The sequence below is a fragment of the Echinops telfairi genome, unplaced genomic scaffold, assembly GCF_000313985.2.
Source record: "Echinops telfairi isolate 266 unplaced genomic scaffold, ASM31398v2 ScPeMD7_18;HRSCAF=68, whole genome shotgun sequence".
Classification (NCBI taxonomy): domain Eukaryota; kingdom Metazoa; phylum Chordata; class Mammalia; order Afrosoricida; family Tenrecidae; genus Echinops; species Echinops telfairi.
Window position 1 is genome coordinate 62,061,014 of NW_022103915.1, and position 17,771 is coordinate 62,078,784.

Here is a 17,771-nt window from a genome sequence, read left to right on the forward strand (position 1 = left end):
TCCACTCTTCTTATTTCAGCAAACATACTATCATAATCTGCAACCTAAATGCAAATGTATACTTGGTAACCCATGTCATGGTTTCCTTGGGATAGGTCTCTTTGTTCAAGCCATGTACATAATATTTTTTCAGTATTTTATAGCTTTCAAGTCTTTTCCCACACACCTCATTTAATCTTTTAGGTGTAAAAGTGTCAGGACAGAATTTTGAAGTTCTATCTATCATAGTTAAACTTAATAGAGCATGAGTCAGGTGTTCAGTCCTTCACCAATGATGATCCCAATTTTTCTGGATCGCTTCATATTTAGAAGTGTATAGAACATTTAAAATTTTTTTTAAATTAGAAGAAATTATAATTGCTATCTCCATCGACAAAGGTCTTAAAAAAGCTCCTGGAAAATTTAAATACAAATATAAAGAACAATTTTCAGGAATTCTTTAAAGACCTTTCATATGTTTGTTTGGAATTTATGAACAAAAATCAAAGCTAACCCTTTTACTATGCTTCTCTGCAAATCCTGCCAAGTATAAAGAGCACTGCAACAAAAACAGGAATACAACAAAAATTAAAGACGTCTACAACTTCTTAGTCACCTGCCTATTACAAGATTATGTACTATGGAATATACTAAACGTACTAATTAGTTCACATCTAGTTTTGAAAATAGCCCTTCAAAATTAACCTAAAAATATTTTTACTAAAGATAAATGAAAATGTCCTACTTGAAAAGAGACCTGCCTTTACTTTCTTAAAGGAGCCCTGGTGGTATAGTAGTTAAATGCCCAGTTGCTAACCAAGAGGTTCACCAACTGATCTGGGGGAGAAAGAAGTGGGGAGTCCACTTCTTTAAAGATTAAACCAGAACTCAATTCCAACTTATTTCAACTCTATACAACAGAGCAGAACTGTCCCTTTGGGTTTCCAAGATTGTTTAAGTCTTAGAAAACCCCATCTTTCTCATGTGGTACAACTGGTGGGTTTGAACTCCTGCCCTTGCAGTTAGTAATTCTAACATGTAGCCCCACTATGTTACCAAGACTCAGAAATCCTCTGGGGCAGTTCTACTCTGTCTTAGAGAGTTACTATGAATGAGTTGAAATTAATGTGATGGCTATATATACACACACACATATATATACATATTTACTTTATTGAAACCTATTATTATCATTTCTCTCATGATTACATAGTAGTAAGTTAAAACTCATCTAATGGTACCACAAAGAAAGTTCTGAAGTTCTGCTTGTTATAAAGATTACAGCCAAGTACCCTAAGAGTAGGGCTCAAAAAAAAAAATATATATATATATATATTTAAATTTTTTTACTGGTTCTAGGTGAAAGTTTACATAGTAAATCATGGTTTCATTTAATATTTCTGTACAACTTCTCCCATGACATTGGTTATTTTTTTCATAATGTAACAAAACATTTTCACTTATTTTCCTTGTTTAGTTTCCATTCATTTAGCATCCCTGACCCTTATTAGCGAGCATCTCATCTTTGTTTTAGGGTAAATATGGTCAGTTGGTCTCATGTAATTGGTTATTTAGGAGCCCTGGTGGTGTAGTGGTTACACATTAGGCTGCTAACTGCAAGGTTAACAGTTCAAAACTACCAGTTGCTTCATGGAATATAGATGCGGCTTTATATTCCCATAAAAAGTTACAGTCTTACAAACCCATGGATAGTTCTACCCTATTCTATATGATTGCTATGAGTTGGAAATGACTTGATGGCAATTAGACGCACTTGTTTTAAATTGGTTATTTAAGGAAACATAGTATTAATGTGTAATATTATTTTATAATCCAATCAATTGTTTAGATGAAAGGTAGCTATGATGAGTGGCTTTCCTTCCAATTTCCAAGTGTATGTAATAGTCTTGGGGGGTTCTTTTTTCTCTAGTGATCCATTAAGTTTGGACATTTTTAAGAGACTGAGTTTATATTTGTTCTACATTTCCCTCCCTTTCTATTTAGGGGCTTCTATTAGGTCTCCAGTCACAAGATCAGTAGTGTAGCCAGATATCATTGCATTCTTCTGGTCTAAGGCTCAATAAGGCTATGGCTCAGGTGGGCTTTTAGTACTATGTATTAGTTTTTTTTCTTTGAGTCTTTGATTTCCTTCATATTTTCTTCTAAAGAAACGGAGATACATAGCCTCTAGGACCCCAGACACTACGTAACAATGTAGAACATTGTCCTGATGAACTATGTTATGCCAATTGACTGTCATTCCACAGGTTACAGTCCCAAACCTTTAATCCCAGTAAACCGACCCCGTGCCTAAGAAGGAGTTCTACTCTGTCAACACATGAGATTGTCATGAGTCATAGCGACTTGGCAATAATGTTTTTCCTTTTAAAAGAATTTTTGGAATGGAGTTAAAACGAAACCAACTATAGTCAATATCTGATTAGATATGCTAAATAAAGGCATACCTAGCCTAGTTCCAAATAGTGAGTATTCCAGAAACAATTCTGGAATATGGGATATATTTTGTATTAAATCTACTTTGTATTAAATTAGTTCTGCTTAGGTATCAGAACCTTAGTATTATGCCAGATACATACAGCTGGTGGGGATGGTCATGACACTGAAAAAACATGTGTATGTGTGAAGGTGTATGTCATTTTTGGAACTCTAGAAGCCAGTGGCTTCTGAAGCAGAATCAGAACAGACTAAATATCAATATGAGAGACTCATTAATATGAGACTCAGTTTTCATTCTACAGCCAAAAGTAAAAAAGATCAACTAAACCACCAATAAAAATAATAAAGACATCAGAAGAAGAAAAACTAAATATTTTGTCTGGTACTTCTCTAAGCACTGGGGAAAAGAGAAAAGAATGTGACATTTTCTATACACAGGTATTCAAGGGAGTGAAAAATATGGGCCAGAAAGAATATCAGATTATGAAATAGAAAACCTACATTCTAATTCTAGATCTGCTACAAATCAAAGTGAGCTTGGACTAAAATACTCAATAACCCTGGGCCTTAATTTACCTTTTATAAAAATAATAAGTTAAACTACATTACCTCTAAAGCTCTTCTAGGACTAAAATTTCTACACATGTGTGAAACTCATTGAACTTACAGCGTTACTGCAGTGCAGTGAGTTATTTAATGTGGCTCTTCTAACCAGATTCTGTTAACAGCCACCAAATGACCCTTCCTGGTGGTTCTGAGTAAGAGCAAGTGGAGGAAGACATTAGTAGGATTCAGTTGTGAATGACTGTTATACAGGATTCATTGTGATTGCCATCCTGCTGGGTATAACATAAAATATCTCAAGAGGAGGAAGTGGGAAATCTCTGTACCAGCAAGAGAAGAGCCAGGAGTGGATTGTGTCCTTTGGACCTGGAACCTCCTGTAAATGGAATCTCCGTAATCCAAGAGACAGCTTTGACACAGAGGAGTGTCTTTAGGCTGAAGTTTATGCTGGAGTGGCATGCCCTTCGGACATTTATTAGTAGTTCCAAAAGAGCTTTGTAACATTGCACAGAAAGACTAAAGAAAGGCCTGCTTGGGTGTATGACTGAGGCTGTCCTGAGTAACTACATCCTGATCATTTGTAACCTGTTACTCCTTTTTGGGGGATGACAGTTTTAATGGCACTTAATCCACATCACGCAATTCTGTGGTTCAATCATATCAAGAAGTGTACAATCATCACCAAAATCAATTTCGGAACATTTTCTATCCCCAGAACAACCCTCCTTTAAAAAGAGTTGTGTAATCACCTTCAGTTCTAGTGCTCACTCCCCCTCCCACCTTCATTGTTTGCTCCCCAAATCCCCTCACCCTCCACATCTCTCACCCCTACAAACCAATTATCTCTATGCATCCACTCCTGTGCTTCACAAACTGGTAAACCCAAGAGAAACAATAAAAAACAAAGATAAAACAACAGTAATATAAAGATAAACATACAATGAATAAGAAAAAAGGACCATGATCAATTTTTTAAAAGCCAGGGAAGCTTTTGTCATAGAACAATCAACAGATCAACAGATCTTTGCACCTAGAACAAATGCAGGTGGGGTCAGTTAACTGACCCAGTATCAAGTTTGATCCAGCATAATCAGGATTACAATGACCTATGCTTGATAGTCCGGCTGTTTCCGACCTTTGCCTGTGGCTAGAGAGGATCTGCCAGCAGTTTAATCTGACTAGATACCCTGTAGATAGGTTTTGGGCCCCCACTGTCCTCCACAGCCTAATGCAAATTGGGTATTCACAATTTTAGCTCTGATACTTTTCCCTCCATCATTATTTTAATTTTATTGTCACCTTTGGATCACAAAAGCGGGTTTGCTTCTTCCATATGGACTTGTTGACTCCTCGCTTAGATGGCTGCTTGTTTGAATACAAGCCTTTAAGAGCCCAGACACTATTCCAGTGGACAGCCGAATTAACTTTCTCAATAAACATTGTGAGTTCTGTGTGACCAGTGCAATGAATTGTAGAACCAAGCTACAAGGTACAGAATGCCATGGGAGGAATAGTGAGTGCTGTGAGAAGAGCAGCCACTAAAACAGTTCTGCCATTGATTAAATATTGTCAATGAAATAATGGCTTTACAAAGTCAAGTACACACATTCCTCACTTCTGACATGGTTAGGTTTCAAAGATCAGGTGATTCAATGAAAATGGAGGATGACTGCACCAGATCACAAAATGGGAAACGACTATATCATTACACAACTGCCAAAAAACTATGAGAATTATGGCCTAATCAAGTTGAACACAACCTTAACCACAGTCAGTGTTACTCTAGTGCTAATCCTGCACATTCATTACTGCCAGATATATGTCATTAATGCACAAATAGAATTTCTTACCATTGTTATATGAAATGTTGGATAATGAGGAAGTTGGTGAGGAATAAGTGAGTTGATCTTGCCTCATTAATTGATTCATTTGGCTGAACTTTACAAGTCAGTTTTGGTTCAATAAACCATCACTTAAACTAAGTTGGCAGATAATTTTTTAGTGTCTATTATTTGCTAAGTTCTAGCAATCCAGTGCTGAACAAGAGAAACAAAAAATATGGCATGTAAAGTTATGAAGCTGTATGAGATAAATTAAAGGACGAGGTGGATAAGAAGAAAAGGTCCAAGGCTTGAATCTACAGGACCCTTCAATTTAGGAGTCATGTAGATGAGGATGAAGCAGCAAAAGCCACTGAGAGAGAAGAGCCAGTGAGATAAGGAGAGTACTATGTAGAGAAGAGCTGACATTACAGATTTAGATTGCTATCCTACTTTCAAGTTTGGTTCTGGTTAGCACCTGGGAACTTAAAATTTTGAGAGGTTCTCACCATTTCCTAAGTAATAAATGGCTCACATGGCTCAGTGTGTCTAAACTATTTATACCAAAAAAAAGTTTCTAATGAAAGTTCCCTTTCCTTCTAGGAGTCTACCCTCTAGTAGAGGGTGACTATATGACTGATACCTGATAAAACCCTGTGCTCCTAGGTCCAGGCAAGCTTCACTGTAGAAACATTTTACAGTTGTCACAAGTCCTTTTTAAAAGAATTAAACACACCCTACATGATTCTACTAGGAGAGGACTCTTGGAAGCTTTTACCTGGTTCTTTAAGACACTGTCTTTCTTAATCATCTAGTGCTACAATAACAAATACCACAAGTCTTTAATAAGTAGACTTTATTCTTACGGGGTTGGAGGCTACAGGTCTGGATTCGGGGTCTCAGCCAAGTTGACAACATATTTTGGGAGGGGGACACAATTCAATCCATAACATTACCCTGTGAAACTTTTCCCTGCGTTAATTTTGCTTTATACCTTCTTTTTGCTATTACAAATCTTAAGCTGAGAGCAAAACTAAGCCGAGTCCTGTGAATTTTTCTAGTAACTAATTGAACTTGGAGGTAGTGATGGGTATCCCTGACACAGTGTGGTTTTTTGGAAGTCAACTACATGTGTTGAGTAAGGAAATGTAACTGGGTCAAACTGACAGGGCACGTAAGGTGACGACCAAGAAATAGTCACTGTATTCGTAAGTGACCTTAATGATATTGAGGAAAATGTTGGTAAAATAGAGCAAGAGGCCAATCTGTTTGGAATGGGTTTAAGAGAGGAGGAAAACTCTAGATAACTCTGAAGATGCTTTACTTTCAAGTAAAGGGAGAAAGTGGGATCAGGGGTTCTAGGAATACACTGGAGAGTGACAGTCTGAAGACAAAGGAAATCTAGAAGCGCAACTTTTGTCATGATTTATCATTTTAGCAACATCGGAATTTTCCCAATTTCTCACAACACATGTTCACATTGCTAGGAATTAGTCTGAGACATTATTTCACTGAATTGTTTTTTTTTCTTCAAAACTTATACACATCAGATATGAATAAAGTTTAATCTCATCCCAGAGTGGTTTCTTCTTTTCTTAGTTCATATTTTGGAACACATATTTGCTTTAGAAATATTAAAAAGGCTCTCTAGTTCTTGTTAGTTAAGACTAGCTTAAATTAATTAGATAACTACATATAAAGCTCATAAATAAGAAAAACATATTGTATAGCATATTAAATATTCCAGAATTACACATTTCCCTAATTTTAACATGTTAAAAATGTAAATGCACAGTAAAAAATGTCAAGTTAATGAAGATTATTAGAGTTTTGAAATTTTTACTCTCAAGCTATTTTCTTTGTTAAATTATTAAAATGTAGTCATTAGTAATCAAACTGTTTTCATCTGGGTACATTTTGATATCAACAGTGGTCTGTCAATTGGACATACTATGATGACAGGAAATTGCTGTCATGATACTGGAGCTTTTCAAATTTCAAATATCAGCTCTGTGACCTTTGTGGATACATTTCAGAGGAACTTTCAGACTAAACTTTCAGATGGTCTGGTCATCTACTTTAACAATTAGCCAATAACAAGCCCATGGATCACAACAGAATACCATTCAATGTTATGTTAGAAAGGAATGTTGTTGGTGCAATGGTTGAGTGTTTAGCTGCTAATCAAAAGGTCAGAAGTTTGAACCCACCAGTGGCTCTGCAGGAAAAAGACCTGGTGATCTGTTCCTCCAAAGATTGACAGTCTAGGCAACGCTACAGGACAATTCTACTCTGTCACATAGGGTTACTATGAGTCAGAATCAACTTGATGGAACACAACTTGATGGAACAGGGTTGTTGAGCATAGAAGATGAGTCCCCAGAACTGAGAGGCACTCAACACATATGTGGCCACAACAATGGACTCATGCATCCCAATGATAATGATAACACAGGTAACATGTCATTCTGTTGTACAAGTTCAGTCTATGAATCAAAGTTGACTCAATAGCAACTAGCAATAAGTTTTCATATGACAAAAATTAAATAATAATACAATGATGGCAACATATGTACTAATGTGCTAGACACAAATGATGTATGTACGGTATATGAGCCCCTAGTAAAATGATTATAAAAATAATAGTAATAATACAAGAGGGGAAGGAAGTGGTTTAGAGTAGAAAACAAAAGCAAAGATAAAGTTTGAAAGCATTGTGAAAAAGTTATAAAATATGAAGTCATTAGTTTAGAAGACCTTAGAATTCTAGATAGATGGACCTAAATTTTCAGTTGCTGAAATTACTAAAAATTCATTTAAAGTCTAAGTCATGGTAAATGAAAGCGTTATATTAAAAAGAAGCTTCATACTTAAGGGGTCAAAACTTAAAATGTATTATCCATTCTTAATAAAAACTAAGCAAGTTAATAAAAGCGAACTTCCTCAAGTTGATAATAAGCAAGGTAGCTAAAAAGCCTACATTTAATATCATACTTAATGGTGAGAAAGTGGATACTTTCCTCCAAAGATCAGGAACAAGACAAGATGCACCCTTCCTAGTAACTGTATTAAACATGGTAAGGACTCTAAAAGAATTACATCATCTGGAAGTCTTAGCTAATGCAATTAGACAAGAAAAGGAAATAAAAGGTATTGAGATTGGGCAGCCTTCTTTTATAGGTATACAAGTAAAGTAGTTCTCCTAGGGGTCCAGTGCATACATGCATGGTTTTCCTGCAAACAAAACATGTTTAACATGCGTCTGTCATTAGTGATTGACTTGCAGAAAGGTCTTCTGTAATAATGCTTCTCTTGGTCTTAGTATCATTAAGGTAACTCCAACAACAACCAGAAAAAGGGATACTTTTTGTGGCATGATTTTGAGGTCAATATCAAAGTTTTAACCAAACACAAGTGGACATATTCCCAAATCATTGAAACTGTGATAAGTTTACAGGAATATTGCAGCACATAAAATAACAGTTTCTACATAAAGTGTTTTTAAAAAGGTCAGAAAGAACACAAAGAGCCAGAGAGGGCATACTGTCACCTGGCAGAAGTCCAGAAACTGGTGAAGACTGAAGAATAACCATTGATGTGATATTTACTGAACCTGGAATCTCAGATGGCTTGGCATTTTCAATTTTAAGCAAACATCATGGCCTCAGTAAGCACTCAGATAGATGGGTGTCAAAAGTGTGCAAAGATTAGCTAGTCAAAGAGCTGATCTTTCCATTAGTCTTCTAAGGAAAATTAAAGCTAATTAAGAACATTATATGGCATCATACTGGGGCTGGGGCTTGGATTTACCAAACTAATCCCGAGAGCAAAACCCAATCAAAACAGTGGCTTCCAAGGGGATTTGGTAGGCCAGTGAAATTAAGGAAGAAAAGGGCAGCTTAGAAGATAATAGTGACTATTTGGGGGGGAGGGTGGTTTAATAGATTCTCTCAAAGGACACAGGACAATCACAGCTTATTTGGAAGAATTCCTAAGAAAATTGAAAATGACATTGGTGAGAAAAAAGGCAGGACAACAGTGCCAAGGAGCTTTTCCCCCATGGTGACCATATACCTGCTCATACTTCAAAGATATTTAGGGTTGTTCTACTAGAGTTTTATCTCCTCCACCCTACATCCCTTATCTTGCCCCCTCAGACTCACCACCAACCAACTCAAAGAACATTGAAAAAGAATATAATTTGAGTCTATTAAGGATGTCAAACCTGCCATTTTGACATGGAAATTGAAGAGTGAAGGACACAGATTCTTTGGGGAGGTGTTGCAAAACTGCCTTTAGAAGAATACAGCCCTAGAGGGAGGCTATATCAAGAAACACTAACTACATATTTTCATACTTTTTTCAAAGGAGTTTCTATGATTTCATAGCAACATATTTTGGCTTTTCTGCATATAACTGTCTATGTAGAAAATGCCAATGGATTGAGGGACTGAGAACCAACAAGTGACTATAATACAGTAGCAGGATACAAGGTTAATATGTAAGTCAATGCTTTTCTATGTCTCGGCAACAAATTGGAATTTGAAATGAAAAACAACACACCATTTACATTTATCTTACCATTCTTATCATCTCATTGTCAAGGTTTATCGATTTAAACCCATTATCTAGACCTCATTTTAGAGATCTCATGTATGTCAGAGTACAAATGTGTTCCAGAGGGTTTTCAATGGCTGACTTTTTAGAAGTAGGTAACCAAACTTTTTTTCAGAGACATCTCTGGGTGGATACTTATTCCTTTAGTTTCAGTGGAAAGCAGGGACTTAAACAGACAACTACACTAATGGTCACATTACTAATGGTAGCATTACTCACAGTAGTTATGGTGAAGTGAAATTGCTTCAATATGGTTTTTTTTATTCATGGCTTTATAACTCTCACCAAATAACTGGATGGGACTATGCACATAGTGTGTGTGAAACACTCATAGAGGGATCTGGCCAGTTTTACCATTCCTGTGGGTATGAGAGAGCCATCCCCGAAGCAGCTGGAGAGAATTCCATGACCATCAAAAAACAGGAGCCACCAGTAAGTCAGAGAGCAGAGGCTGCAGCACCAAGACTATGAGGCAAAGACGTGGGCTTCCCAGCCCACAGAACAAGGTAGAGGCCAAAGGACCACATGACTGAGGACTAAAGAGAGACTTGTGGCTGCTGGCACCACTAAGAAGAGGTGCAGCTGTGGACAAGAAGGCTGTTTCTTCAATGTTTTCTGATCTTGACCTGTTATTTTCCCTTATAAAGCTCATAATCCTGAGTACTGCACCTGTGAGTTCTGTGTAACCATTGCAACAGATTATTGAAGCCTGAAAAGAAGTAGAATGCCATGGGAGAGATGGCTAGTGTCAGATTATGGTAAAAAAAAGGATAAAGGACAGAGACATGTCAGACTTCTGCCTTGTGGGACTAGGCCTCTGGCTGGTGGGGAAAGGATACCACTTGTAGACCCCATGACATTTCCTTGGTAGCCAACGTGGAAACCACCCAAATGCCCATCAACAGCTAAATGGATAAACACAATTATATACATGTACAATGGAAAATTATTTCTTAAAAAGGAGTGACATTTTAATACACATAATCTTCAAGTAATAATACCATTATGTTCCAATGACTCCATCCCACAAGGGGGTACCCCCCAAAACCTAGAATTTTTTCCCACCAAAGCTATGTATTTAAAATTTTTTTACCAAAAAACCTTATCACCTTCAATGAAATCCCCATTACACTTAATGCATTTGTCAAATCTATTGTTCCATTCTTGAAAACATTTTTTAAACTCATTTGTTTGGAAGGCTGACAGCACCTCCCTGTTTTTTACTCAACTCCTCTATGTTGTCAAATCACTGTCCTTTCATGTCCCTCTGCATTTGTGGAAACAAGTCACATAGAGCGAGGTCAGGTGAGTAAGGCGTAGGCCAAGCGAGGCATGCTGTTTTTTGCCAAAAACTGGTGCACTGAGATGGCTGCGTGAGCAGGTGCATTGTCATCATGGCAAAACCAATCCCTAGTCTGCCACAAATCAGGCTTTTTTTGTCGCACACTAGTATACAATTTTTTCAGAACCTCTAAATAGAAAGCATGATTAACAGTGTGACCTGGTGGAACAAACTTCAAATGCACTATGAGTCGAATTTTTGTCCGTTTGGGAAGTTGACGGACAAACAAGGTTTGTCTTCAATTGATATTTCACCTTTTATGAATCAACAAAAGCACTAATACACTTGAGTTTTTCCCCATAGTGCTGTCCTTGTAAGTTGTACTCAACATCACAAGAGTTTTTGCAGAATTTTTCCCAAGTAGGAAACAAAATTTCACAGCTGCACGCTCTTCTCTGAAATTGGCCACCACAAAAAACAAATGGTTCGTGCAAAACTGCTTTTACAAAAAAATTTACTGTGACCAAAATGAATCTTCCCAGGAGATGCCACTGAGTGCACCAACTCAATGCGGGTTACTCAATACTTTCTAGCGGAAAAAATGCATACTACGAACGCTCTGCCCAGTGGAGCATTTTTCCTTTTTTTTTTTTTTTTGGGGGGGTGGTGGATATCCCCTTGTACAGAGATTCTAATATAAATTGAATATGGCATTTAAAACATGTTTCCACTACTATTGCCCTTTATTATCAGTATTTTTATAAATCACAATATTGAACATTTGTGAATGAACATCTGAGCATAGTAACTTCTTAGATGTTGTATGCTGCAACCTTGTATGTAGTATATATATTAAAAATCTACCAAAAAACAAATCAGATGGTTGTAAGTGTGGTTTGTTGTAACCTTGAAAGCATTATACTAAGTGAACGAAGCCATGTAGTGAACAAAGACATTATGTTTGGTAAAGTGGAGAGGCAACAAAAAAGAAAAAGAGCCTCATTGAGAGAAACTGACATAGTAGCCACAACAATGGATTCAAACATAACAATGTGAGGATGCTGCAGGATCGGGCAGTGTTTTGTTCTGTTGTATATAGGGTTGCTATGAGTTGTAATTGATCAATAGCATCTAGTAACAATATTGCACGATCCCATTTATAAGAAATATCTAGAATAGAGAAATGCATAAAAATAGAAAGCAGATTAGAGATTACTATGGGCTCAGAAAGGGAAGAATGGAGTTATTACTCAATGATACAGAGTTTCTATTTTGGGGTGATGAAAATATTTTGGAAACAATGATACACAACCTTGTGAGTGTGATTAATGTTACTAGAACAGCTAAAAACAAAAAAAATTGGCAAAACTTTAAAAAATAGATAGAAAGTGATACAAGGTAGACTATCACTGGCAATTATATCTATATCAGAACACAAAAATAGTTCATTAAGAAGTAGAAACATCCTTAGCAGTGTACATGTTCTGGTCTAATACGATTTGTAAGGTAAAACTGAGGTCATGATAGTGGGGTGAAGGAAGCACCAAAGAGCTAGAGGAAAGTTATGTGTTTCATTGGTGCTATACTGCACCCTGACTGGCTCATCTCTTCCTTGTCACCCTTCTGTGAGGGGATGTTGAATTGTCTACAGATGGGCTTTGGGTCTCCACTCCATGATGCCCCCGCCCAAATTCACATTGGGTATGATTTTGTTCTGGGTCTTAGATGTCTGATACCTGATCCCTCATGATCACACAGGCTGGTGTGCTTCTTCCAGGTGGGCTTTGTTGCTTCCCTGCTAGATGGCTGCTTATCTATCTTCAAGTCTTTAAGACCCCAGACGTTATATCAGCTTTCTTCACCACATTTGCTTATGCACCCACTTTGGGTGATCGTGTTGGGAAGATGAGCATTACAGAATGCCAGATTATTAGAACAAAGTGTTCTTGTGTTGAGGGAGTACTTGAGTCGAGGCCCAATGTCCATCTGCAACCTTAATTCTTAACACATAAATATTCGTTACATATAAATATATTTACATACGTACATGCCTGTATTTAGACCTCTATAAATGTCCTTTGCCTCCTGGTTCTTTTCTCTATTTCCTTTTACTTTCCTTTTGTCCCACCATCAACATAGGGAATACAGAAAAGACATACCCCTCAGCACCTAAAGTAGAGATACCAGGAGGATTAGGGGAAGGTGGGGGGAGAAAGAGGGAATCTATCACAAGGATCAATATATAACCTCTTCCCAGGGGGATGAACAATGGAAAAGTGAATGAAGGGTGACAGAGGACAATGTAAGATAGGAACATAATCCATAACTCATCAAGAGTTCATAAAGGAGGACAGGCAGGAGAGGGAGGGTGAAAATGAGGAGCTATCAAGGGCTTTAGTAGAAAGAAAATGCTGATGGCAGCATATGTGCAAATGTGCTTGACACACGTATGTATGTATTGTGATAAGAGCTATCTGAGCCCTCAATAAAATGATTCATTTAAAAAAGGTAGAAACATAAAAAATAGAAATAACTCAAAATTTTAAAAACTGGTTAACAGACCATGAGATTATGAAACCTAAAATTTAAGTCCCTGGGCATAATCAAATATTAAGGTAACTTGGAAGACAGTCCTAGAGATCTCCTTCTGAAGGTCAAAGCCTTGAAAACTTACGGAGCAGTTCTACTCTGCATAGACGAGGCCACCTTGAGTCCAGGTGGACTTGAAAGCAACTATGACCACCACCAGTAAATATTCAGTAAAAAGCCTACTATAGAAGTGTATTGAAAAAAAACAAAAAAAGAAGTATATCAAAGTAAATGAGGAGAGACTTTTATATAGTAAAAAAAAAATCTGTACCTGTATATATAAACAGAAATGATTCTGGAGGTACAAATTATTAATAATGAACCACTCTCAGTAATGAGAATGTTGGAATTTAAAAATTTGTTTTTGTACTTTGTTATATTGTCCAGTTTTCATGTATAATATTCTATAATCAGAAGAATTGTTAAGAGAAAAATTAATGGGAAATTAACAACAAAAAACTTTTATAATTAAGAGGGATAGCTATTACCACCTTAACAGATGGATGAAATTTAGTGCCACCAATAGAGGCCCAACCTGTGACATGGTATAAAGTGAAGTTCACAAAATCCCCCATGTAATATTCTTGCCAAATGTTATCTTGAATCTACCCATAAGGAAATGATCAGAAACAATGATACCATAGGATATCCTACAACACAAACACCCAGAGTCTTCAAGAAGTCAATGTCATGAAAAAATAAACAAGCAAGCAAACAAATAGGTGAAGACATTTTCTATATTAAAAAAAATGCATTAATTACATGAACTTTTAATGGCTCCTGAGAGAAAATGCACTTGGGGGATATTGGAGAAATTTAAATGCAGACTATGTTTTAGATATTATTGAATTACCGTTGATATTCTGTGGTGTGATAATATTATTGTGGTGATAAAAGATAATGTTCTTATTCTTTGGATTAGCATACAGAAATATTTAGAGTGAAATGTCAAGACACCTGCAACCTATTTTTAAACAATTCAGCATATAGGGCAAATTGTTGACAAGCGATTATAAGTGAAGTATATGCATATTCATTGTATTGTTCTTTTAACTCATCTGTAGATTTGGAACTTTCAAAATAGAAACTTTGGTTGGGAGGGGGACGAACCTCAGTTCAAATATCACACCTTCTCTAGAGGGCTCTTGATGCTTTAGTTGTTCTGGTTGTATCGTAGGTTATACTATCCCAAAGGGCAGCAGTTCAAAATCACCAGCTGCTCCTCTGGAAAAAAGATGGAACTTTTTACTCCCGTAGAGTTACAGTCTTGGAAACCCACAGGTCTTATAAGTTCTACCCACTCTTTTCAGTTCACCGAGTGGAAATCGACTCGTTGGCAGTGAATCTGAGTAGCTTCAATATCCCTCAGGGCCTTTAGCTGCCTGTCTCTTCCTTTAAACGTATTTGACATACTACCCCTTCTCAGGGGGAAAAAAAACATTCAGCACTCTCCTGGAAATGAAAACCTTTTGTAGTATATAACCCACGATCCAGGATGAGGTGTAGCATAGGCTTTTGCAGTGCCCCCGGATCGTTCCAATGCCCCTTCAAGGTTGATTTCATCCACTTTGGAAACGCTGTTCTAAACTGTGTGAAACCAGAATTTAAGTTAGTACCTGGCCCCTACTTAGTGTTCAGGGTTCGTTGTAGGAATAAATGGCAGACCCAAAGTGACAAGTCAAAACTAAAGTTGTCTATAACACAGTTGTACCTCAAATTTAACCAAACCCACCGGACTCAAAGCGTTATCAGATTTTAAACAGGAAGAATCCCTGGATAATGCAGTTAAGCATTTGGCTAACAAACCAGTTTGCTGTACTCCACCCACAGAAACCTGGAAGAAAGGCCTGGCAATTTACTTCCAAAAGATAAACCAAAACCACCGAAACCCAATGCCATTAAGTTAATTCAAACTCACAGTGATCATATATAGGGTTTCTGAGGCTGTAAATCTTTACAGTAGCAGATAGCGGTGTGGCAGGTGGGTTTCAACCAACAATGAGGGTTCCTTCCAAAAGACTAAAGCCATTAACACCCCCAATGGAATACAGTTCTACTCTGATACACATGGGGTCACCATGAATCAAATCTCACAATAACTGGTATTAGTCTGACCTGAACCATTACAATACCCACACCACCATTCAAATAGATTTAAATACACAAAACCACCTTGGATACCACTGCTTAAGTGACTACAGGCTCTATATAAACATTTTTATTTTAAATTGTTTCATAATCTCAATTCAAGAATATTGGAGAAATGCATACCTGCTCTGTATCTTTGGCATTGGAAGTCTGGTTTTCTCCCTCCACCTCAGTCTGCTCATTTTCCCATGGTAATTTATTTTTTCCTTTTCCAGCACTTAATACCCTTCGGGTACAAACAGTTGGACTGTAAGATCCGTAAACTTGCATACTATCCCTCGTGTGTTCGCCACAGTGACAGTGTGCACTCTGTGTTCTGTTGCCAGCCAACAGCCAGTCTGTATCTGCTCCGTGTGCTAAATGGCTTGACCTGCACTGGGCAGAAGATGGCATGAGTACTGCATATTCCACAAATCCCTGGTCTGTCAGTCTTGGAAGGGTTTTCCTGGCCAATCTAGCCTGAACAGCATTCATCACTCCATCTCCATTATCTTGTAGTTCAACAGTATCTACAGCTTTGAAAAGGATACTGGTTTTACCTGAGCCCATTGATGATGCCAGCACAGCAAAGGCTTCTAAAGCTGCTTGGCGTACCCTGCGTTTACTATCTACAAGAGCTGGGGCGAGATCAAAAGACATTTTGGGCAAGTCAAAATCTTCACTGGGATAGGTCAGGAGGGAACAGATGCAAATGTTCACCACCTCCTCTCTCACTCTGGAATGCTTATGTTTGAGATGTTCCAGGAGTAAACATAGCACCTGTTGAGGACCTACTTCCTTCATCAGCTTGAGGAAGATTTTCATGTATTCTTGCTTGATCACTAGCTTGTTGTCTGCCAGCACTTTGACAGAAGCCGCTATAATTGGGCCCAAGAACTGTTGTGCCTGTTCTCCAAGGCGATTAACCAGTAAATGCAGGACCTGGAGTGTGCCATGGACCACTTTGAAGTTGGAATCATCTAACAAATTATACAGCAAGCTAATGAAACCGACAAGACTAGAATGAAGCGTCGAACTAGGGTTAAATCTTCCCAGCACCTGCTTTAGTTCTTCAACGGCCTGAGTTCTGTTTTTATAGTCTTCTTGATCCAACAATCTTGAATGCAGTTCCTGAGGAATAATTCCAAATTTAAGATTGCTGTTGGAATGAGTCACTGCACAGGGAAGGGGCTCTTCAGGAAATCCAGCGGCTTCAAGTTCCAGATAATAAGGAACCTGACTTCCAAAATGTGACTCCAAGCGGCGATTGTAGTGTCTCCGCAAGGCAGAAGGCAGGCGAGAGATGTAGGATTGAAACCTCTCTTGGCCAAGTCGCTCCCCAATTTGTTGGAGAGCTGAGAAGGCGGTCTCTGCTTCTTCCTCTATCTCCTGATCGCCGAGCTTTCGCGCTAGGGATATTATTACCTCAGCAAGATCGAGGCCGAGCAACAAATCTTCAGGAGTAAGCAAGATAGGTAGCAGGAGGGCTGTGGAAGCTCTAAGGCGGGCATCCGTACTTTCTAGTCCTTGTTGGATAAGTGTCCTCAGCACCTGGCCAGAACTACGTTTCAGGCATATATGCAGGATTTGCAGGGCATCCTTCCGCATGGCGGGATTCTCTTCTCGTAAGGAGACTACTAGTTGAGGCAGAAGTGCTAAGCTAAAGGCCTCTTCCAGCTGGCCTGCCTCCCCCTGGCCTCGGAGAACGTCCGAGAGAAGTTGTAGGCAAAGTCGCTTCTCATCACTGCCGCCTTCCACAAGGACTCGGCCTAGGGCCCGATACAAAGCTTCCTTCCGTCGGGGAAAGCCAAGTCGGCCCCCGCGCCGAGGCAAAGCCGCTTGCAAAGCCTGGAAAGCCTCGGAAGGATCCGGAGCAGCGCGGAGCAGTTGTAGGAGCCGAGTTTCTTCTTCATCTCCCGCTGACAAAACACCTCCAGACCCAGACCAACTGCTGGAGACTGCGTCCGCCGGCATCAAGAGGGTCGAGGCCAGAGGAGACGGTGTCCGGGGGAAGGAGCTGTGGTCGCCGGCAGCTCCGCGGCAGTAGTTTTTCTCTCCTCTCATGGTGCCCCCAAGCCGACTGTCATCAGTCTCTGGGGCAGAAGGTTGGTAGCGGCTCTGGAGGCGACAGGCACAGAGGGTTGGACCAGGCGGCAGCTGGAACAGCGCGGAGGACGCAGCCGCCATGGAGGGTCGTCAGGTGGCGATGGTTGGAGGAGAACATTGTCATATCGAAAGGGCTCAGCGGAGCCCAGTCTCCGAGTTCCTCTCCAGGCTGAAAGCTGCAAAGGAGGAAAGGGAGTCGCTCCAACCAGCTGCTAGGCCGCTCCTGAAGT

General features: G+C 38.8%; 1 protein-coding gene across 3 annotated transcripts in view; it reads right to left on the reverse strand.

The window, feature by feature from the left end:
• Window positions 1–17,757, reverse strand: part of TOGARAM1 (TOG array regulator of axonemal microtubules 1) — a 95,132-nt gene extending 77,375 nt beyond the window's left edge. For all 3 annotated transcript variants that reach the window (XM_045287897.1, XM_045287898.1, XM_045287896.1), the window contains exon 1: window positions 15,580–17,757. In XM_045287897.1, coding sequence (XP_045143832.1) covers window positions 15,580–17,622 — 2,043 coding nt within the window. In that variant the 5' untranslated portion in view covers window positions 17,623–17,757. The remainder of the gene's footprint in view (window positions 1–15,579) is intronic.
• Between the last annotated feature and the right edge of the window lie 14 nt (window positions 17,758–17,771).